Raw genomic sequence first — 25,007 nt, 5'->3', positions numbered from 1 at the left:
GTTCAGCATTGTGTGTTATTATCAAAAGATAGATTATCTAGCTGACACCTTAGTCATCAAAAGGATGAGACACTGGACAAGAATAATTCAGTGAGGGAATGAGAAGGTGTTTCAGTGATAAACCCAGCAAGACAGTGAATGAGTAAATAACAGTCGGGGGCTGAGAACAGGAGCCCTGTAAGTATTGAAGGTGCATTTCACTAACTCCTGTCTAAAGAGACCTTTAATTTCTTTATTTTTCTGCCCCATAAGTTAACTTTCAATAGATCTCATTTTCTTTCTGGGTCATAAGGATTTGTGGTTCTTGAAAAGCTCAAGTCCTACTTTTTATATTTGCCTCACCTAGGAGAGGAAAAAAAATTTAGGCAACTCCAATGTAAGTTGAAAGGAAAAGTAAAACAGAGATTCAAACAAATGATAGCTATGGAGAGTTTTGCATTTGAACAGGACAGCATAGCAGTTTCCTAGGTGTGCTTTAAGATATCTAGAAATCCAGGGGAGGATAGTGGGCAGGGAAGGAGGGCCCTGACTTCCTTACTTTAGCAAGAGCCACTCTGCAGCTTACTTTTTGAGATGTCTCCTAAGAACACATTTGAAGCAAGAATTCTGAAAGTAAGAACAAACTCTGAGGTCAGTCATATTGTGTCAATCCATCTATCCTCTAGCCTGTGCTTACATAATTCATACACTCCATTTCATAAATGCATTCCCGGGTTCATACTGAAGGGTGCTCTTTTAAAAATTTATCCAGGTGGCATCACACTGAAAATGCCAAGAAGGAACTATATATGAGTAATGTAGTGTGTGCCTGGACCCACTCCTTCTTCAAAATGATCAAATAAAACCTGAAGAACAGGGATATGAACTGGAGTTGATATTATGATATCCATGATATGGACATTTCTACATTGCCAGTATATCCCTCCTACATGGATTCAAACCCTCCTTCTCCCAGCCCTAAATCATCTTGATAGAACTATTCTCAATACAGTTGCAAAGTTTATCCATTCCATTAAGACCCCTCTCTTTCTCCAGTCAGAGCCCTAAGTATTCATGATATGATTATTACATAATTTCCATCATTTTTTTAGTACTTTAGAAATACAGACATCACCAAAAATAAATTTTAAGTTAATTTATACCCTAAGACCACTTACCCATACAGTGTACCGAGGCTCCAAATTACCACAGTCCTTTGCAAAAATGTAAGAACAGTTTCCTGGGAAGTAATAGTAGATGCCATCAAAAGTTTCAAAGTGGTACTGTCCCCAGGTTTTGCAAATCCCATCTCTGCCATTGCCCATATTTGGCACTGAAAAGAAATAGGATAATACTTAATAGAATTAAATAAATTACACCTGTTTCTGGCAAGGTTCAGTCATGGTAGGTGTTTCTATTTCACTAAAATAGGTATATTCTTCTTTAGTCATCAATATCATAGGAAGAAATAACAAACATAAAATTACTGGTTGCTCTCAAAACTATAAACTCCCCTGAAGAAAAACATGGTCTCTAAGTTGTTTTGAAGGAAGAGTTTATGTTAGAAAATTCTGTAATTTTTGCTTCCGAAGGAAGATTCTGAAAGAAAGGAAGAGTAGGGAGGATAATACAGTAAATAAAGGTGACAGCAATAAAGCAATATAATCTCAGAAAAGAAAACGTCACCACTGAGCATCCTAAAAATTAGCTTAGGCAGCATGAGAGTGTTCCAGACTCTGTCATTCTTTCAACAATATCTTAATAGAATCCAGAGAGAAAAATAACCACTGACAGAGAAAATCATGTTTATATGTCTGGGGATTGGAAGCATTAGTCATCCAAAGTACGCTGGAATTTAAGACCTCAAACTGGCCAAATTTTAGGCAATGTTTGTCTTAAATCATACAACTTCATCTCCTATTGTCTTCGTGCCTACCTCCCTTCTCACCCTTGTGGATAGCTCTCTATTCTACTTTGATTTTCTAGACCTTTCCCTTCAGAATTATATGAACATCGGTGACATTTGTTGAGCATTCAATATGTGTAAAATATTCTAATACCTTCTATAGAGAGTATGAAGATAAAACACAGTCGTTGTGTTTCTTTTTATAATTTTTACCTAAATTTAGCCTTGGCCAATTGGGCCTTTTCAGGAAAAAGCATGGAGTGATTCACTAATCAGGCAGTCTTCTCTGCCTTATCTCTGTTGTAAATTTTCACGGAATCTAACACTTTCTTTACAGTAAGTGTCATAAGTGTGATTAATGTGTATCTGCTGTGTGTTAGTCCTCTCCTTTAGATTGTAACTTCCAAGAGAATGGGAACATGTCTGTATTATTCACTGTAGCATCCCCAGTGCCTAGCCTGGGATTTAGTAGATGCTCAGTAAATACTCATACCACAAATGAATATCTATTGATCATTATTGATATAGGATCCTAACCTAGAATTGTGGATCAAAATATTTTTTAAGAACCCTCTGCTTTGAAGAGCTCTCAATATTATTTCTATTTTATGTACAGAATATTCAATTAATTCAAAGTCAAAAAGAATGTATGGCCCTGAATAGTAAATCTAATTTATCAAGCAAAAGAGAGAGAGATGAATGAGAACCTGGTTTTAATGGGTAGTTCCATCTAGAGTGGAAAAAATATCTGAGGAAATAGTAGAGATAAGTAAGAAGGGAAAGTGGGCATATCTATTTTCTTTTACATTGTTTCTAAATTACTAAGAATGAATTGTGAGCCCTTGAGTTAATATACAATATGATTGTTCCAACTCCCAATGGATGAACACTAAGACAGCAAATTATGCTTTAATGTTTTCTTTGACATCTTGTAATTCTCTCATAAGTATCCCTGAAACTTACCAATCTGGCACCTTGTCCCAAGCGCCTGAAATATCTGACAGTCACATGTACCAGTCTTAGAACAGAAAGCTCCGTTAAGGCATTCATGAGGACAAGAACCTGAGGGGCAAAAAAATGTTATCTCCTGGAGTGCATCAGTTTTTATAAACATAATATGTCAAGATTTAGCTTGGACTGTTACCATTGTTAATTCAAACAGAACCTTGGGCCTCTTGCCTTGATGAGCTAAAGAATTAAGTACGTCGAGTCTTTATCTAGTTCATTTCATTATGTGGGCTGTGAAACAAGCAAGACAGACTTTCACATCAAACTACTCTGAGAGCAAAGGTTAGCCTCCTCCAAGCAATTGAAAGGTCAAGTTCCCATGTAAGGAATCCTTGTCCCAGATGATGAGAACCAGAAATACACCAGAGCTGCAAATGATTCCGTTGATGGAGTTTGGCACTGGAGTTTGGCACTGGCTGCACGTCCGATGGGCTCCTTCTTCGGGAGCAAGTGCTGTATTAAAGGGTAGTGTCCATTATTAGCTCGAGGCGTCAGGCAAAATATAAAACTCAAAAGGAAATTCCCATTTTTTAAGAGAATGATTTAATATTTCATTTGAAGTTTGTATATTAATCCTCAGGCTCAGTTATCAATTTTTTCTGACCCATACTTAATTCCAATGTAGCAGAAGCCGGAATCACTGCTGGCTGTCACCAAAAATATTCTTTCTTTCATAGAAGGAAAAAATCCCAAAGGGTTATGTTGAAAAGAGGAAGCAATGAACTATGAGCTCCTGAGTGAGTTTTAAAAATGCAAAGGAGTCATAGTGAAAATTTTTTCTCTAATAAGAAGCGGACAAGAGGCAACTGACAAAACTGAAGCGAGAAGGATTTAAGTAACACATCGAGAGGACTAGAGGATATCTTTGAGACACTGTAAAGTATTACTAAAGATTGGACCTCTCTAGAATATGTTAAGGTCATGAGGGCACTTATCTAACTGCAATAATTTAACCAAGGTTGTGCCAAAGGCAAGAATTAGGAAACTCTATTATCCTTCTAACTTAAGATCAATTGATCTAAAATTTGTTATTACATTTAAAAATGGACAATTCTCCAAGTAATATATCTTAACTGAAGAAAAATGAGCTGTTTCAACATTCATTATAAATATGGGGGGGTGTTTTTCATAAGCTTAAATGCAGTTTTTCTTTCCTAAAAGAAAAAACTATCTTTAAATTTTATCATATAACAATCTTGCATTTTTCCAATGAATATGTGTCTAAATATTTAGCTAAACAAATGTATGTCCTTAAAAAGTTTATTTATAGCCTTTTTTATTCTTTTGAAAACATATATCAAGCCAAAAATAGAAATCCTTGTTATTTTAAATTCAATGAAAAACACAAATTGAATTGTGAGCTCTTGAGTTAATATACAATATGATTGTTCCAACTCCCAATGGATGAACACTAAGACAGCAAATTATGCTTTAATGTTTTCTTTGGCATCTTGTAATTCTCTCATAAGTATCCCTGAAACTTACCAATCTGGCACCTTGTCCTAGATTGGTAACTATCATCAGCATTCTGCTTAATGGAAATGGAAAATTGGTAAACAAAAACAGGATGTGAGAGCAAAACCCCACAGTGCCAAACTCCATCAATGGAATTATCTGCAGCTTGTATATTTCAAGGATCAAGGAGCAAGTAATTGCTTCAGAAAATAAGTTTCTGATATCCAGTGATACCTCTTTTGGTCATGTAGTTATCAGTTTTCTCTAAGTTTTTAATCCTCTTATTTTCAAAAATAATTCATATTTCTATACAAAGTGAACATAAATGGTTTCTGTTATTACCACCCTGGCTCATTTTCCTTCATGTATTATATGGAAGTAATGAAGAATTGATTTGATTTTTCCCTAGAGGAGTCTTTTGAGAAAGCAAATACAAAAACATAGATGTAGCACTGACCTTTTATTTTGCTCTCACCCCAGTTAATAGCTTCATGGAAGAAATATCTTGGAGAAGTTGCTTCAGACTTTGAAAGAAAGAAATAAGAATTCAGGAGAATTAGATTATTTAATTCAAGTCAAGCAGGCAAATTAGAAAATCTGGAAAATAGCTACAAATATAGAAATTTTTATAAGGTACTGACTTTCTATTTTCTTGGGTTATTGAGGCAAACTCAGTGAGGCCATATTATTTCCAAGTTCATAGTTTCCTGCTTTCATTCCTCCCAGGTTTTATCCTCATTGTTTAATCTCCCCTTCTTGCCCTTCTCTCTTCAAACTAACTCAGATTCACAAGAGTCTGTGACCTTGATTCCCCCAAGACAGCAAATTTTATTCTCTCTTCAGCCATATTATTTCCAACTGCCAAAATCTAACACAACCACCAACATTACTGACACCAAAATCTTCTTACTTTGGCTCCAAGGAATCATCTTTGATGCTCACTACAAGTATACAGTAACTTCAACAATGCTCATACAGGTTTATAATCTTGAACAAATTCTATAACCTGCTCAGCCTCAGTTTTCCAATCTATGAAATAGAATAACAGTAACTGCTCCACAGAATTGTGAGGATTAAGTTAGATGAGATAAGTAAAGCAGCAAGAATAGTGCCAGGCACACAATAACAGGGGTTATAAAATGTTACATATTTTTGTTATTTGGCAAATTTACTGGACGACATTAGACTAAGGCAAGAGTATACAACTTGTCTTTTGCTCCATATTCTCTCACTACCTAGCATCGCTCAGTATGACTGCCTAGAACGCCAGTCTCCCGGTTATCACAGCATCCTAATGACCTCAGACAGCACTCTATGCCTCATATTACAACATTTCATCAATGCTAAGACATGATGCATAATTCTTAACTTTTTTTTTACAGTTCTGAACTCAGAATAGCATCTTACACTTGAAATGGGGAACACTTTTATTTTTTACATCTTATAAATAATGGCAAAAATTAATTGTGTCTTAGATTCAATAAATGTGTTATACAGAAATGACTTCTTTACAGGCCTACCTCACTAGACATTGAATTTCTACATAATAAACACTGCTATTTATGTTTATGTCTCTAGCGTAATCCTTTGTGTGTCAGCAACAAATACCAACTTGACTGAAAATAGAATGGTATGATCTCATTCTGTTTAGAACCATGACTGTGTACATGCTGTTGACGCCTCTCAGACCACCTCCAACTTCACCTGCATCTGGGTTTCTGTGCACATTGAAATCCTCCAACTTCAAACACTGGCTTCTTTCTATCTCTGCCTGAGGATAGAATCCAAGCAGGACAGACCATAGAAAGTGCCTTCCAGAGGATTTAAGGCCACCCTTAACCAAACAGAGAGAGAAGTTGGTGGATGAGTACCCCAGCTTCCCTCATCCCTTGGAGAAACAACTCTACAATACATTCTACATAGCTCCTTAGAGGATTCCCCAACAAAACTGAGCCCCAGATGCCCAAAGCAGAAAGCCTATCATTAACACAGCTGTATTGGATGTTCTGGTCTCACTTTTCTCTTTCCCTCACTGAACATCCTAAATAAATTATCTGCACCAAAGTCTAGATCTCAGCCCCTGCTTTCAAGAGAAGAATTTTGAAATGTAATGCAAATACAAAAAATTTCCAAGCAGTGGATGCATATATTCACATAAGTGATAAAAAAGAACAGCCCATTCGTTCTCCTTGCTGATTACATCTCCAGGAGAGGATGAGAAGCACCAGGAAATGCAGTCTTTAGATAAGAGATCACTGCAGGGCACAAATAAATACACCATTGAGAAAAGTCTGCATCTACCTTTTCTTTGTTCATTGTTCATCACATTGCCAACATATTTCTGAATCCTTACTTGCCCATATATCTATCCATCAGTGTTCTGTCTTCCTAGAACTGGGGAGTGAATCTGTGTACAAGAATGGCCTTATAAAAGATGAAATTTCAAACCTAAACAATGATTATGACCTCATTGTCCTTCTTTAACATTTCTTCTTTTAAAATTTGTTCAAACATTAAATAATTTGGATGCATGTTCTACAGGAAATAAAAGGGCAAGTGTCCCGCTCTTCATTCTCTCAAAGAGAAATCAAGACAATGTAAGTGAATTCCCCACTTCTTTACAAAAGGGAGGGATTAACATAACTAACTCCTTTGTAATAAATTATGCAAATTCTAAAGACATCTGCATGAACAATAGGATAACCCATTAATAGGTCACTGTATGTGACAACTTAAGGGTATATCTCACAGGTTCTGCAACCTAGTAGGTTCACCAGAATGCAGCTTTTCTCAAAAAAAAAAAAAAAAAAGAAAAAGGATTTTCTATTAGTTCTGTCTTCTAAATTGTCGCGATGACCTATCAAATGTGTTCCATTCTCTTTAATTAACATTAAAACACATAAAAATTCAGACATTTACAAAAAAAAAATCTAGCAGAAATTAACTGCATTTCAGCATTTGACAACGGCCTCCTTAAGTATATATTCTGTTTGCTATATAAATACTCAAATATATTACTTTCCAAAGAAATGCCTTTAAATTAGGATTCTCTATTTTACCATCTATCTTTTGTAGAGAAATACTTCTTAAACCTATCCATTTAGACATTCTAACCAGTTTGGAGATATTGCAATTATGTTGTCCAATATCCTTATATAAAGGGACCCAGGCAAAAAGACCTCCTCAAGCTCAGGGCTACCCTACCACTCAAAAAAAAAAAAAAAAAAAAAAAGTACCTTTCCGGAAGTAGCTGTAATTTAGATTTATCAAACAATATGAAAGCTGTTTGTCGGAACACCCCTGATGCTCTTTTGCAGTTTTTAACTCAGATCGTTTACACCTTTCTCTGCCCCATTCATTTGTGTTTGTTCTGTTGTCATTGTCGTAACTGAAATTGTGCTTAATTTCTGAACCCACAAAAATTTTCTAGCAAGTAGATGGATTAAATCGCCTACAAATGATGTGAGCCTATCTGTAGGAAACTGAGGTGAATAGCTTAAAAGCATGAAGCTGACAATAAACAAGTAAATGTAAACTAAACATGAATTTGAAGATTGTAGAAAAGCAGTAGAGAAGTTACTTTGCCTCTTCCTCCTCTTTCCTGTCTTGTTTTTAGTATTTCATTCCCTTCCACAAAGGTCTCTTTGTTGAAGTGACAGCAGAGTCCCGAAAAGAATGTATTATTTCTCTGCCTCTCTCTCCATCTGAGGCATAACCTACCTGTGCTGCTAAAAGAGCTCTTTTCTGTCGATTTCCATTAAATCCCTTTCTGGAAGAAAACAAAAAGAACTTGTATAGTCAAAGGCCCCAAGGCAACCTGAACAAGCCTTTCCCAAGAGAGAGCTGGTGTTTTCCTCCAGCTTTCCATCACTTTGTCAAAGAGGTCTTTCTTGGTTTAACATTTAAAAGGTCCCCCTCCCCCTTTTGGAGGGGTTAGATTTGGGTGGTGGTGCCGTCTCATTTTACAAAATTTGGGAGTGTCCTCAAATCTCTCCAGTCTCTGATGTAAACTGAATTGTAGGAAGGAACTTTGAGATAGAGAAAATAAACAAAATAGTGTAATATTGTAGCACCAGCAAGCATTTTTTTCTCCACATCATAAAACTAGTGAGGTGAGTATTAGCCAAGAGTACATTCCATGTTTGGCAAACATAATATTTAATTCACCCCTTTTCCATGTTATAAAGGGAAGATTAATATTAATGTAAGCACATTATACTTTGATTTATCAAAATCAAATGGTGAATAGAATTCTCTTTTTCATTAGTCCTAAAATGATTTTCATTATTTATTGCTAGAATAATTTTATTTGTTTTGTTATTAAAAATTGTTTTAGTCTGTGTTAAAATACAGCACATTTGTAATTAGCAGTGTACATTGATAATAACAATATAAAAGGGTAAATTACTGAAAGTGAAAGTAATATCCCTTTAGTATCTACAGTCTTTGGACATCACCAAGAACTCTTATAATTAAAATAAAAGGAAATATTTTTGGCTCATAAGTAAGGAACTGAATGCCTGATAATTAATTTGTGGAAACTTTTTAAAGAACTACATATCATGCCCTTATTTTGTAAAATATTTTATTTTATTTTTTTACAAACAGATATAGTTATCTGCTGAAATTTACTCAATGTCATATTTATGTTTTAGAGGACATAAAAACAAGAAATTCTTACTTTGATGTTTCCGTCAAGATGGATGATGCACAAATATATCCTGTCAAAGATAAATATATGTAAGAATAAAAAAAATTATACAAACATCTTGGTCACATGTTCTGATTATTAAACAGATTATTTTAACCTAAATTTTAACCTAAATTCTAAAACTTAGACTGAGTTTTGCTGTTAGTTATTTTGCATTTTCTCAAGAATTTTAACTGGCAAATTCCCTGTGAGATATCAGAGTAACTGGTAATCCAGAAAGAAGGAGCAGTGTACCTAGATTTACACAGAGACATATTACAGTAGAACGAGCACTAAACTTAGAGTCAGAGATCCAGTTTTAATCTTGGTCTTACCACTTAGCAAATGCTAAATTTAAGCAAGTTACCATACACATCACAAAATAATGGTGTTTATCTCCACAGCCCACTCCAGCTCTCAACTCTCTATTACAAACTCCTTAGAGTTTCAATCACTACTAGGATTAAAAGATAGTGTCTATGACCTCTCTAGTCTTTTATACCTCAGTAATTTCTCTCTTTTGCTATAACCTCCAAAATATCAGCCCTTTTCATAGATTAGAAACTAACAAGTAAATGTAAATAAATGTTTTCTCCATAAAACTGTCTTATAAAAATAATTTTATAAATAAAATTGTTACACACAAATAATTGAAAATCAATTCCTAGCACCAAATGTTAAAGTACTTCTTAAAAATATCTTTTAACCATTCCTTGGGTTACTGGCATGAAGAAAGTTTAAGTAGTCAATTTCTCAATTTATTTATTATAAAATGTCATATGTTTACACAGACAACTATTTGAAATCATCTTTTAGAAGAGAAAAAATTAGCATCAGAGCTTTTTTCAGTACAGTTGAATATCATAATAAAAGCATAATTTTAACATTTAAAAATAGACTTAAAAAAGCTGAAAGTCCCAAATTATCTACATTATTAAGAATTTTCAAAAAGATAATCTGGCTGTCATACAATATATATCCATTCTAGTGATTTCAAAGTGCTTTACAGTATAAGGGGAAACTTCCTATCAGTTGCAAGAGACACTAAAATACAATAAAATAAGGTAAAGACTGCATATGAATTCTTACCTTGTAATGAAAACAGCAGTATTTGAAGCAAGAATATACTCCAAGGTATCATTAAATTGAGTTTTCTCACAATGTTCATTTCAGTGTAGAATTTCTCCCTGAAATGTAACCAAATTGTTGGTCTTTACTATGATGGCATCTTAGAAGGATGTGTATTTGTGCAGTGCTCAGATTCTTACAAATATAACTTTGTAATAAAATAATTCATAAAGGAATTCCTGTCTTTCTAACTACATACAGCATCCGAAGCTTTAGAACTTGCAGGCAACCCTTTGGCTGAGTCTCTCATTAGTAATGCATGGCAGCTTCTTACCTGAGCCCGTATTAATTACACCCTACTCAGCTCTTGCACAGCATATGCCTTTTTAGTCTATATCAGCCTTTTATAACTTCTGAAGACAGCAGTATCAAAAAAAAAAAAATCTGTTATCACTTGATGTCATAAGAGATCATTATTCCTAATTGTCCATCTATTCTCTGTGTTTTATTCAAAAATAATTGCTGTCCTTTGGAAAAGGTGAAGTAAAATCCTATTAATTGGTCTTAGAATGTCTAAATGTTCTTATAAATTTTGCTTTAAGAATGAAAAGTAAACTAAAATTATGTGCATATATTTTTGACTCAGGTCTTATTACAGTATAGTTTAAGTTGATATATTCATGTGCCCACAGATATTTCTGTTAAACATTCTTCAACAAAGGTAGAAAATAACACATAAAGAAGATATTCTAATATTTGACTTTAGGAAGAAAATAAAGTAACTCACCTGGCCCTGAAAACCTTCCCTTTGCACCCCATTTTTCACTCATTATGACAAGTACTCAATTAGAAAACAAAAGAGGACTTCATATTCCAGCAGTAAGAACATTCTTCTCTGGAAGAGATTGACTACCTAGGTTGGCATCAAAGAACAGCTTGAATATTTTATAATGAATCCCATAGAGATGATCTAAGCCCCATAGATGAAGGAAAGCCATGCTTATATAATGGATGCATATTTCCTATAGCAGATCCCATGAGTTATCTGCACTATTATCAAACTCATTTAATAAATTGGGGCACAATATTAAGGAATGTCTAGTTACACAGGAATTACCTTATGAGACAAAAAAGCACACAAGTTCTTATACTGAGACACACAAGTTCTTATACTGAGACACCTCTTCTGCAATGACTCGAGTCTTTTCTGTGAAGTGTCCTTGACATTCTAATTATTGCATGTCCAGTATTAACTACACAAACATTTTCTTGTCTGTGTCCCAAATTCAACGATCATTTTCTCTTGCTCTACATGATTTTAATCACTTTCTGTTGCCTAAATGATTACTAATTCCATGAGCCAAGAGAAGATGTTTGCCTACAAATGCATGTTTTAGTATGAAGACACACAGAAACTTCACTAAAATTGTAAGTAGCTATGTGCTTACCCACACACATACTTGCACATGTACGCTCATTTTAAAATTCTGATGGATAAGTTTAAATAATTTAGGTATAGTATGTGTTTAATAAATACTTATTTATTGAAAGGTTATTAGTCATTACTCTTAAACTAATTAGACAATTAACCTTTAACTAATTACACAATAAATCAACATAATTCTAAATAGATAGGCTTAGTTATCTATAGTCACATCCTAAATATTAATGTAAAAATATGTATCCACCCAACTATAATCAAAAACTAGAAAATATTCTAGATACTTAAGAAGTTGTGACTACTGAATAAATTAAAAAGTTAAGCTTGAAATTTGTTTAGAGAACAATAATTTTCCTCCAAAGAAATTTTAAAATTAAGGGCAGCAATTTTGTTTATGCAGAATGCTCACTGACTCTCTGGAAATGGTGGAAATGTATATAACTAATATACATTATTAAGTACCCTCCTTAATTTACAACAGCTTATCTTGGCTTCATAGTTTCCCATATAAGTCAACCTAAAATATGAAGAATCTATAAATCATACTTTAGGTTTATTTTTTCCCACTCTGGTAGCTGCTTGACTGTTTGTTTGTTTTTTAACTTAAAATTTTTCACAAGTGACACCCATATGGAAAAATCCCAAAAGGAAACCAAAGTTAAATTTCATGGTTTACAAAAATATTTTGATAATACTCATAATTATTTCTAAAGATTAAAGCCATGTAAAAAGTATTTACTTCTACTATAAACCTTGATATGTTGTATACTTAATTCAGATGTAATAACTAAACTTTTTATCTCAAATTTTATACAATATCTTTAAACTTTTGATTCAAAATCTTTACAGCCATTTTCACCAGTTATGGTTGAAATTCCAAGGCTGTGTCATCTGGCATTTTTATTATTGTTTTTCTCTTTTGAACTATGTGCATTAAAAAACTATAATTTGTTTTGTCTGGAAAAGAAAATAGTAGAAATTATAGCAGGAATTCTCAGAGTGACCATTCTTTCATAGATAGAGGTTTAGTGTATGCTATCTATCTATTTCTCCTACACCCAAGTTTATAGTAGGTAGGAGATTAGTCAAAGAGAATGAGTAATGCAAAGAAAACGATAACAGAAATCCTAAGTCCTTTTTCAACTAACTACATTATAAACTCATTACATTAAATGGCAAGCTGCTTAAAAATAGGCAAAATAGACTTCCATGAATAGCTACAATAGAACAGAGAGTTTAGATGAAAGATTAGATCCAGAGCCACAAAAAAGGAATGTATGACTGTGCTACATTTAGTTATTACTGTCAAAATTTAGTTGGCAGCTTTTATATTTCATTCTACCCTGACAAAGGAACTTTGGCAAAAAGTGAGTCAGCCACCAGCTTATGAAGAGATACTAAGTTCATAAAAAGTCTGAAGTGACCACATAATGCAGTGAGTAAACAGTTCCCTTTCTGCTACAAGAGCACTGCACATTTTCCCACATGGAATATGATCTTTAGAAAGTTGACACCTGACAGCCTATTGGCCTCAGCACACCACATTAAAAACAGTTGGCAAAAATGGGAAAATGTTGGCCTTATAGTTTATACATCGATGAGGAGGGTATTTTTAGTGAAGTCCATCATCTTTGGGAAAATTCTTTTTTTTTTTGGTGATTTGTATAACACTCATTTTTCATTAATTGAGATCAAATAGCAAGTAACATTTGATTCCCATCATATCACATTCTACTAGTGAAATGCGATTATTCCTCACTTGCTTTACTAAACAGAACACATTTCACCTTCAGTGAGTTTATCCAGAATTTATGTTATCTCTGAGCAAGCAAAAAGAATCCCATATCTTTGGCATGATTTTAATCATGATGAATTTAACTGCCTTATTATAAGATAGTTTTGCAGTGGTCTATTTATGCTTTCAGGAAGTGTGTTGCTTGGCAACTTCTCAGTTGTTTTATATAATTTAATTTACAAATGACATCTATCTTTTTTTTGAATAAAGACATAATTATATGTCATAAGTGATATCTGTGTTGATTTCAATTTAAAGCTCATCCTCAGAGATTAATGTTGTTATGTTTTATAGAGACATTCATTTTTCAGTCGTTGTGATGCCATTGATTTGCAGTATCTAACTGGTATTTTGAAAGAAGTAATGTTCTACAACTTAAGTTTCCTCTCATCAATATTTTAGCATCAGGTTCAACATATAATACCAATGTTTACTGCAGTTCTCTTCGTCCTCTCAAGTACTAGAGCATTGCGCATTTATACTGCATAGTGCACTATATTTATATAACAATATGAAGCTGGTTTCTCATGTTTTCAATTTCATTTCATATCTTCGATTATTTTATGTGTACTTATTTTAGAGTTGATAAGGAATAATATTATTCAAATTTTTCAGGAGGAGGAGATTTCTAACCCTGTTGTTTGTTGTGTTTGCTTCTTGCATTTAGGGTGAATTACTCATGGATTTTGTAATTTTGATTTTTGGATTCATGTCTAGTAGGATATTTTCCATGGGAATTCTTTACTGCCAGGGTTGAAGGATATACTGCTCCAAAAAAAGATTTTGCATTGACTTCTGCCAGTTGCTCTGAGGAATTTTGTGTTAATTTCTCAGGTTGAGGGTTCCCAGACTACAGAGTATAAATTCAAACCACAAGCACAAAGGGATCGAAGGCCAAGTCTAGTTTCTGCTTTGTTTTTGGCTTCTGATGATATCCCTTACGTCCTTATGAACTCATTTAACCACTTAAATAGGTGACTATTTTATTTTATTCAGTATGTCCAAGTATTTCATAGATGGCACATTTTTAGGTTGTCTAATCTGCCATATTGCCAAAAACAGAACCACCAACTATCAAAAATTGTATGTTCTTATTTTCTAGGTACTACTTTATATTTTTGCAATTTACTCTGTCAGCACCGAACTGATCCAGAATGGAAGGTCTCAGTGGTGAGACACCCAGCTGGAAAAATGCACAAGGGCCTGACATGAGAATGAAACAGCAGGCACCAACTTTATTGCAGGGAGCGTGCTTCTTTTTCAGGGAGTGCAGTTCCATTGCGGGGAACGTGCTTCTGCTTCGTTAGGAGACCGCATGAGCTCCACGTACATCAGAGTACAATAGTGGCATTCTGCCACATGTATGTGATACAATAAGCTGAATCATGCTTACATGAGATGGGCTCAGGCGCCCTACTACACTAATGTAATATTCTAAATCCAGGGTCCTATTCCTAGCCACGAGCCTGGATCACAGCCAGACCTGGGACCAGTCAGGCTTGGGACCCACACTCTCTCAGCTGAATTACAAATTTGTGATATGGAGCCATCTATGATTCACAGGTAAATACTTATCTAATTTAACTCTTCTATTAATTTTACCCAATTATTCAAAACTATGAATTTATAAAGAAAGCATATCAAAATATATCACATTTGAATCAAATTATTTAAAATATTTTTTAAAACCCTCAAATCTCTAAATATATGGTAAGATGACTTTATGTAACACCAAGAGTTAGCGTCTTATTCAGTTACATGGAAAATTGTTATCATTATAGTCTAAAAGCTGCAGTGAAAACATACTGGTTTCCTTGGAAGGTTTTCTTCAGGCTTCTCTTCTAACAAGATAAGTTTATCAGCTTTACCTTAGAATACAGTGGTGGTTTTCAAACTTTGGTGTATGCAAGAATTACATAGGGAGTATATAGTAGCACAAATTCCCAAGCCCACTTCCACTACATCCCGTGTTTTCTGATCCATGAGTTTAAGGGTATTAGGCATTTGTATTGTAATAGAAGATCTAGCTTTGGTGGAAGTTAATATCAAATGAGTTATTTCTAGTAAGAAAAAAAAGCAAGTCAATCACAAATACAGGAGGACTGACAGATCTCATTAGAAGAAAAAGAAGCAGAGGCTGGAAAAATTAAGTGCAGGTCCTTGTCTGGGAAGACGAAGTTGGTATGTTTTACATTGTCCACTCTTTCCACACTTCTTATGCAGAGAAATTCCTCCCAGAGTTCCTAAAAGAGGCGACAGAGTGTCTGTTCCACTGGCAACACATCTTTACAACTCTTGCTCTCATAAGCTGAATTATGGCTCCCCAAAGACAACCACGTCAGAATTCCCAGAACCTGTGAATTTTGCCTTACATGGCAAAAGAGACTTACAGGTGTAATTAAGTTAACAGTTCCTTTAACTTAATTTTTTTGTGGGACCAATGTAATCAGAAGAGTCCTTATCAGTGAAAAGAGTCAGAAGTGTTAGAGTGAAAGAGAGATTTGAAGATAAAAGAAGCAGCCACAATCCAAAAATTGCAAGAAATTCTAGAAGCTAGAAAAGGCAATGGAGTGAATTCTCTCCTAGAGCCTCCAGAAGGAATGCTGTCATGCCAACCTCCCGATTTTAATATAGTGAAACTCATTTCAGACTTCTGATCTTCAGAATTATAAGACAATAAATTTCTGTTGTTTTAAGCCACTGAGTTTGTGGTAATATATTACAGCAGCAATAGGAAGCTGATGAGCTTACATTTTCTGGACACCATGGACAGGCACTTGACATTGAGCAAAATAATACATGGTGGTCCTACAACCGATCCAACTCAATTTCTCAGGTACTGAAATATAAGTCAGAGATAAAAGTCACACATAGTCATAGGTGGTGAGCCATGGAGCTTTGTGGTCACACGAAATTAGAGATGGCAGCTACTTTTCAGTCACGTGCATGTTGTTAAGCAAGCAAAGAGAGCTATTCTGCAAGAGAAGTAGGAGAATGGAGCAGATGTTCAGAAGGAAGCAAAGTGATAAAGAAAACACTTCACTACATTCGGGTTTCCATGACTACATCTATCCAATAACTTTCTTTTTACCTGATTTAACTCGACTAGGATTTTATTCCTTCACATGCAATGATGCATAACTGAGACAGAGGAACTAAGAAGAAGGAGGATGACTGTGAGAGTTGGTTTTTGTGTCAACTTCACAGGACCACAGGATACTAAGACATTTGGTTGAATATCGTTCTGAGTGTATCTGTGAAGGTGTTTCTGGATGAGATTAAAATTTGGATTGGTAGGCTGAGTAAAGTAGATTGCCCTCCCTGATATGTGCAGGCCTCAACCAATTCATTGAAGGACTGAGGAGAACAAATAGATGATTAAGGAAGAATTCACCATGCCTGCGTGACCTTCTTTGAACTGAAGCATCAATCTTTTCCTTCTTTTGGACTGGGACTTGGACAAGAAACATACCATGGGGTCTCCAGCTTGCCAACTGCAGATTTTGGGACAATAGCTTTCCACTAAGGCGTACCATAAGATGGGGTCTACTACTCCAAGATCCCCAAATCATCCATTTAGACATAAGAAAACTGAAGAACTGGGATGTACATATACTAAAAGATGTTACATTTGCCCATAAAAATCTTCTCGAAAGGTATTAGATAAGAGAGAAGGTGAAAGTTGTGAGTGATCACTGCAAGTGGAACAGAAATGAGGCACCATGAAGCAATTTCAAGTACTGTGTTGAGTCCAGCTCACTCTTCTGCTACCCAGTAGTCAGATCCAGGAGAACCTGTAAGTTAGACTTCTATTACAGTTCTCCATTAATGGGAGTAAGACAACTTCAATGACACAGGGAAGTTGTGACACAACTGGGGATTTGAGAGACCTTTTTGGCACTGAGTGCTTGAGGTTGAAGACTTTCATTTAAGAATCAGGTGATAGTAGGCAGACAACAGCAGTCAGGTACACTCTTAGGTGGATTAGATCGGGGTTCCCAACCCCTGAGCTGCAGACTGGTACTGGTCCGTGGCCTGTTGGGAACTAGGCCGCACAGAAGGATGTGAGAGGCAGGCAAGTGAGTGAAACTTCATCTTTATTTGCAGCTGCTCGCCAGCACTAGCATCACTGCCTCAGCTCCACCTCAGATCATCAGGCATTAGATTCTCATAGGAGCTGTGGTCCCTGTTACCAAAAAGGTTGGGGACCACTGGATTAGATTATTGTTCCCAGTTCTTCATTCATATTCTCCTAGTTATAGAATTATATGTCTTCTCTTTTCTGTGTGCTTTTGTAGTGTCTCCCACTGAAGTACAAGGATATTTCACCTTCCCATTGATGTTTGAATCAGTCACATAACTTTTTCTTTCCAATGTATTGTTAAGAAATACAACTCTAGAAGAGGCTTTAAATGTGCTTCAGAGCTTTAGGTTGTTCTTTTGAACTTCTGCTAACCACCTGAAGAATAATATATCCTGGGTAGCTGCTAGTCCAAGGAGGATGAGAAAACATATGGAGAAAACTCCGGCCTAAAACAACCTCAAAGACCTGACTCACATGGGCCAGAAAAATAGATGTGTGGTATACCATTGAGAATTGGAGTTGTTGTCTACGGTCACGCCACCCTGAACAAGCCCAATCCCATCTGATCTCGGAAGCTAAGCAGGGTTGGGCCTGGTTATTACTTGGATGGGAGACCACCTAAGAAGACCAGGTGCTATAGGCGTAAAAAATAAAAAATAAGAGATTGTAAGCGGACACGGTCCTTGCAATCTGTGAGGTCAATCAAGGGTTGCCTCGCCTGATAAATAAATAAATAAATAATTGGGGTTGTTAGTTATACACAACATTATTGTAGCATTAACCACTTAAAGAGTCCGTAAGCTCAGCGCTTCAGCAGATGGAGCAGTTAGGGGTGGTGGTGTGACCCTTTCCTGGCTGACACTTGAGTGGGCTTTCTCTTCAGGGCAATCTCTCACCAGGCCTAGAGGAAATCATCTAGTTCAACTTCCTCTCACAAATTATGCCAAAGACTACTATTTCTTGGAAAATAGATGGGAGAAGTCACAGGAGTATAGCATCTCTATAGACAGAGGAGAACTAATACTCACTCTTTTCTGGTAAGCAAAGCAAATTCTTGTGCATCTTCTAAGATTAAATTTAAACATCACCCCTTCTGTATAGCCTTTTCTCCTATATCAAGGTGCTCAGCCTTCTATGTGATGTATCATTCATACCACTGCCATTGCTCTCAGCACAATGTATTATGTATTTATTTCTTTATGGGTCTTTCTCATCTGCTGTGGGTTCTTGAGGGCATGGGATGCATTTTAATCTCTTCATTTCCTCATTGTCTCAAAAATATTTGTAAATTGAATAAATTAATATATGCCTCTGCTATAAGACCACAAGGGAAATAGAGTTTTCAAAGCCTCTTCTTGTTTGATATTTTACTGCATGGTCTCATCCAGTGGACCAGGCTACCCCTTCAGTGTAGACAAATCCAAGTTTTGCCCTCCATAGATCAAGCTAATATGTTTGTTCGTAGAGTTAGTGAGTCAAGGGCCAAAGGAGACTTGGATGAGGGCTCTTGGTCATTGACAAATGTCCATTCTTTTGTATTCTGGATTTAGGCTGCAATTACCATAGTTTTGAAGATGATAGAGAAGGACTACACAAAGCAATGGATAAATCACAAGACATGCCTTCATAGAGAAAGGTGGAATATTAAGTATCTCCTCCCTATTCTTCCTTATTTCCCAAGAGTGACATTTATCTGTGAAAATATAAAACTAAAGCAGAGCACTTACTCACATCTCAGGGAATTGCACTCCCGCTCTCAACTATTATTTGGCACTTATTATTTACTTTATATTGCTATTCATCTTTTATGAGTATACCTTTCACTTCTACTAGATTAATAGGTGATTGAGAGCTGTGATCCTAACTTATATGTCTTTTTATGTCCCCACAGGCCTTCAAGCAGCACTGGATAGAGACTAATGCTTAATAAATATTGTTAGTAGTAATGGTAATAATGATGTAGATGATCATCTCCTTCTCCTGATATGTTTATAGAGCTTAGCAGCCAGGATTGGAGGGCAAGTGCCATGTGATGAGAAATGAGGCTGGAAAGGAGACAAAGTTCCAATCAAGGAAAGCTTTATGTTCTCTACTAAATAGTATGGACTTGCTCCTGGAGGCAACTGAGCTCCATTAGAAGTTCCAGTTGCCGTTTTTTAAAAGCTCCCTGATAGCAATATGCTACAGGAAGTTAAATTCAGAATTAATATCTGGCTGACTCCTGGTTTGAGTTTGATTGCTTTCATCCTCACACAAATCTCTCTCTCTCTTTCTCTCTCTCTCTCTTTCTCTCTATCTCTATCACACACACATCTCTCTATCTCTATCACACACACACACACACACACACACACACACACACACACACACACACACACACCTCCTTTTCATATTGATGAGAAGACAAAAATCTCCAGAAGCAGAGAAAGGGAAAAAAATTAAGGGATAATTAAAATTCTAAATAATTATTAATATAAGTTCTAGGACACTTACTGTGGGTAAAACACTATATTAGGTGGTATGAAGGTAAAACATATAAAGAAGAAATAGAAAAAATGAATATATTAGCTTCTCTCCTCAAAGATTACAATCTAGTAAGGTAAAAGGCATTAAAAATACTTATAAAACTAATTATTTAATTACAATTATGATATATGCCCTTAAAGAAAGTACAAGATGCCCTGAGAGAGTCTCATAGGAGAGGGAAGTGTCAGGGAGGACTTCTAAGAGAAACTTGCTTTTATATGATAACTAGAGTTAGCCAGAGAGAACTGAGATTTTACCAAGCAGAGAAAACAGGTTATGTACATGCTTTAAAAAGGACGGAGCTTGGTAAATTTGAAGAAATAAAGGGCTTAGTAATAGAGCAGAGTGAGCTAAGAAGGGAATGGCACAAGGCTGGGATGAGAGAGCAGCAAAGTGAGGTCATTTAAGTGCTTTAGGCTATCGTAAGAATTTTAGACTTCACCCAAAGAAAAATAAAAGCTAGTGGAGAGTTTGAAGCAAAGTAGTACCATAAACAGGATTTTATATGTGTGTATGTTTAAATACGTACATATTATGTGTATACATAAATGTATACATATATTAACTTATATATATATATAATGTATGCATATTATAAAGTATATGTATTTTACTTATCTATTTGTTTGTTTATTTTAAGATCACTCTATGTTCAAGGAGAACAAAGGTAGAGGCAGGAAAACAGCCAAAGGAGACCATTATAGTCCAGTTAAGAGATATAATAATTTGGACTATGATGGAAGATGAGGGAGTTGAGAAAAGAAACAAATTCAAGAAACGTTTTGTAAAAAGAGTAACAGAATTTACTAGTTAATCAGACATGAGGCATGTGAGCAAAGAAGACATAAAAGATAATGTTACCTGGCATGATTAAGTGGATGGTGATGTTACTTATTGAGAGAAGAAACACTGGAGAAAGAGCGCGTTTGCACATGTCTAAAGTCTATGGAGAGTTGTTTTGTTTATTTAAAGGGACACAGGTACTTCCTTAAAAGCTAATAGGAAGGATACTATGAAGAGGAGGATATTGAAAACACAGACATAAGAGGACGCCCAAAGGAGAATAGTTCTTGAGCAGTAGGAGATCCTTCTTTTGAGGAGCTTATAACTCAGAAGATGAGAGAAGTTAAGTATATGTAACGAAGATAATGTTTTAAATATATTAATATGTTTTATTCTTTTGCAATTTCATGTATATGACCTTCCCTCAAGTCAGAATGAGGTTAGCATCTGCCTTGAGGATTCAGACTATTTCAGCCAGAAAAAAAGAAGAAAAAGAAAAATATAATACTCGACTTCAAACATATAAAGTAAGATTTTTGTCTTCAAAAAGACAATAAATTTAAAAGTGAAGTTTTTTTCCAAGAAAGGTGATTTTTTTCCCCTATTTACATAATAAGAGGCAGGACTGAAGGACTGGATCTTGGAGTTTTATATGATGGCATTCCCAATGAAATAAGAGGAAGAAGGAGTTAACGCCTGTCATTCCCAGCAAGAGTTGACTGTGGGAAAGAGAAAGAATCAGAAGTAGGAAAAAGGTGGCTCCACAAAGGGTATGCTAAAGGTAGGAGCAAAGTGTGGAAAAGCACAGGCAGGGACCTTGTTCAGCTCTCTGGGGCAGCCTTCAGATGCCAGTTGACAGATGAAACCACATGTCTCCATGGGACTGCTGGAGAAGGAAGTTGAGTCTGGCTTCAAGTTTACAAGAGGGTTGCTGTCTTAAGAAAGAAGCATCTTGGTAGCAGAAGTCTGCAGGTTGGACTATGTGGCAAGGGATTCACAGACAGATTTCAGTTACACAAAGCCAGTGAGTGCTAAAGTAGAGCCCGGAATCATCAGAGAAAATAACCAGAAGAACAAAGCAGGGGTTACAGAGGCTTCCATCAGCAGTTGCAGACAGCAGCAGACAGTAGGGATAAGACAATTCAAATAGCCAAGGTCGAGAAGAAGCCCAGACCAGCCACTGGCTAGAGACCGGTACTCCTCCAAGAACACTGTACAGAACTAAAAGCCAGTCTCTCAAAAACAGACAAGGATGAGTGAGCCACTCTCCACCCACACACCTAGAGGTCAGTGCGAAAGGGACTGAAATGCTGAAAGACATTTACCTAAGCCATCCAAATAGAGCAGTGGATGGTGGTCATAAGGATAGCTACAGAAAAAAAATAAGAACCTAATGGTTCATTGCACATCAGAGCATGATGCTAGTAAATCTGAGGCCCCACTACATTTATATATAACAATATTATGACATTGACAATGATAGATGCCATGAGAGGTGTGGAGTTGAAAGGTGATAGCATTTTAAAAGACAGAACTGAGACACAAGTTTGCCATGCCTGGGACAACTGTTACAATAGTCTTCATTTATCCAAGGGGGATACATTCCAAGACCCCCAGTGGAGCCTGAAACTGCCAACAATACCAAATCCTGTGTTTTTTCCTATATATACATACCTATGATAAAGTTTAATTTATAAATTAGGCACAGCAAGAGAGTGACAACTATAACTAATAGAACAGATATAACAATATACTGTAATAAAAGATGTGCATGTGGTCTCTCTCAAAATATCTTATTGTACTGTACCCACCTTTCGCTTATAAGGAAGCACTTTACAGCTCCTTTATGGCATATCTGAATTGCCAGCACCACTAGTCCTACACTCTTGGGTCATTATTAAGTAAAACAAGGGTTACTTGAACACAAGCACTGCAATACCGTGACAGTTGATCTGATAGCCCAAAGTGCCTAACAGGCAGAAAGCATATACAGAATGGATATCTGGACAAAAGAATGATTCACCTTTTCAGTGGGAGAGTTCAGAAGGGCAGAGAGTTCATCACACTATGCAGAATGGGACTCAATTTAAAATTTATGAATTGTTTATTTTTTGTAATTTTTCAGACCTTGGTTGACCGTGGATAACTGAAACTGTGGATGCTAAGCAAATAATTCAGACAGAAAATGTTGAGAACCATATGATTTCATTTACATACCATTGAAAGCAACAAACAAACAAGACAAACAAAAACTCATAGACATGGACAACAGTTTAGTGGTTACCAGAGGAAAAAGGGAGAGTGGGGAAGTAGCTAAGAGTAAAGAGGGTCAAATATATGGTGATGGAAGGAAATTTGACTTTGGGTGTGAATACACGATGTAATATACATGATGTATTATTGAATTGTACACTTGAAATCTATATAATTTTATTAACCAATGTCACTCCAATAAATTTAATTTAAAAAAGAAAAAAGAAACCACAGATAAGGGAGACTACTATACTATATCCTGTGAAAGACCAAAAGAGAGAAAATAAGCAGTGAGTAAGGGGAGAGGAATTGCAGCCCAATGCTCACAGTCACGCCGAGGCCCCTACTCCCATCTCACCCACATGCACGTTGCTGCACACCAAACAGCAGGGGCAGCTTGCTTCTTAGTGAAAAAAGAGCCCTACTGAGCTCTCAATATTTAAGAGACTGGAACCAAACCTTTAAGAACGACTTCGTGCACCTAGCTGGGCTGGACAGAGCAGGCATAAATAATCATGAAATGGTGTGAGATGGCACAATTCTCAAGAAAACCCCTTTTTGTTATATACACTGATGTGCTGATAAATGTTTAAGACCATCTCAGAGGAAAGAGGAGGGCCCAGATATACAGCCTTCGCAGATTTCATGGTGTAAATACTCCCACTATGGTCAATTTTGAGCTACCAATGTGATTTCAACTGACTCATAAAATTCCTGCAAATTTAATCATTGGCTTTCATGAGACAGTAGTGGATACACCGGGCAAAGGCTCTACCGTACCACTGTGACCCAGTTAAAGAGCCATGATTTGACATTGTCTATATCAAAATCTAATTTGAGTGGATCCCACAAACTGGGGATTTTTACCTGCACTTCTACCTGATTAATATACATGGTGACCTTCAAAAGGATGTTACATTAACAAGTCAAATATTAGATTGAATTAAATCATAAAAATTTTATTCTACTAACCAATCTTTCTCTTTTACTTTTACTTAAGCTAGCTCATATCTAAGAAATTGATTTCTCTTTCATTTAAGCTTTTATTTTATAAGGTAATTTTTTTTCAATCACGCTATAAGTTTGTCAATAATAAGATACTTGTAGAAGGCACAGAAAAGCCCTCTGCTGGTTCACTTTTGAAAGTCAATATGCATGCTCCCAGGCTTTGGAGCATTCTTTTCCCCTGCTTTGCTGAGCTGAATCAAGCTGCAAATTCTGCCTAAAATGTCATTAAGGTAAGAATGGCCTAACTGTTTCTAGTAGATTTTATTGTTAAAACATGAGACTTGTCAGCTTATAACTAATATACTACATTATCGCAAAGATTAGTTGTAATAGCCTAAAGCAACTTTTATAAACATCAAACTCCTTTTTAAAAATTATACTTTGAGATATAGGAGATACAGGGAGGGAGTGTCTACTTCCAGGGAGCACCAAAAGAAATTACATTAAAAAGAAAAATGCGATTAGCCGCTAAGCATGTTGCTGTCAGTGCAGATATATTTGATGAAGTGATGGCCTTCAATAATCGCTTCTGTTCTTCGTGTTTACGCTTTTCTCTTTTGAAAAACTCCAAAGGCTTGTCTTTTAATGCAGGGTGCTTGGTCTCCATATAACGAAGCAGTTTTGAATGGCTTCGTTGGACAGCCAGTCACCACATATTATACAAAGCAGCCTTGGAGAATGTGAATCACCTGTTGCAATGAACCCATAATTTAAGCAGGATTCTTGGTATTTTATTTTAAATGCAGCTTTCTTTTTGTTGTCTCATCATTGGGTCTTCTCCCCTTTTAAAAGAAGCTCTCCAGGGGCATTTGTTTTCTACTCATTTTGGCTGGGATTAGCTTGTGGGCTTATCAGAACTGTGACTGAGACAAGTGTGCAGTGCAGGAAAGAGGTACAGACAGAAGTGGTAAATAAAATAATGGGCAGGCCACGTATAGATAAAAATAAGTGTCAGATTCTGACCTAAAGCCTGCCACTAGATGCAGCTGTACAGTTGAAGTACATCAACTC

General features: G+C 35.9%; 1 protein-coding gene and 1 pseudogene across 1 annotated transcript in view; one reads left to right on the top strand and one right to left on the bottom strand.

Annotated features, from left to right (window-relative positions):
- The window catches only part of OTOGL (otogelin like), a 133,378-nt gene extending 122,990 nt beyond the window's left edge, over positions 1–10,388 (bottom strand). Inside the window, exons 1-8 of the mRNA XM_023520405.1 lie at positions 10,366–10,388; positions 10,128–10,225; positions 9,030–9,069; positions 8,069–8,117; positions 4,806–4,872; positions 2,849–2,947; positions 1,158–1,312; positions 338–342 (exon numbers count right to left, since the gene is read on the bottom strand). Of these exons, the coding sequence (XP_023376173.1) occupies positions 338–342; positions 1,158–1,312; positions 2,849–2,947; positions 4,806–4,872; positions 8,069–8,117; positions 9,030–9,069; positions 10,128–10,225; positions 10,366–10,370 (518 nt within the window). The 5' untranslated portion in view covers positions 10,371–10,388. The remainder of the gene's footprint in view (positions 1–337; positions 343–1,157; positions 1,313–2,848; positions 2,948–4,805; positions 4,873–8,068; positions 8,118–9,029; positions 9,070–10,127; positions 10,226–10,365) is intronic.
- A 7,562-nt stretch (positions 10,389–17,950) lies between these two features.
- Positions 17,951–18,069, top strand: LOC111730210 (annotated as a pseudogene).
- The last annotated feature ends 6,938 nt before the right edge of the window (positions 18,070–25,007 follow it).

Source organism: Pteropus vampyrus, unplaced genomic scaffold, assembly GCF_000151845.1.
Source record: "Pteropus vampyrus isolate Shadow unplaced genomic scaffold, Pvam_2.0 Scaffold9, whole genome shotgun sequence".
In the NCBI taxonomy this organism is placed as follows: domain Eukaryota; kingdom Metazoa; phylum Chordata; class Mammalia; order Chiroptera; family Pteropodidae; genus Pteropus; species Pteropus vampyrus.
This window is presented reverse-complemented; position numbering and strand designations above follow the sequence as displayed.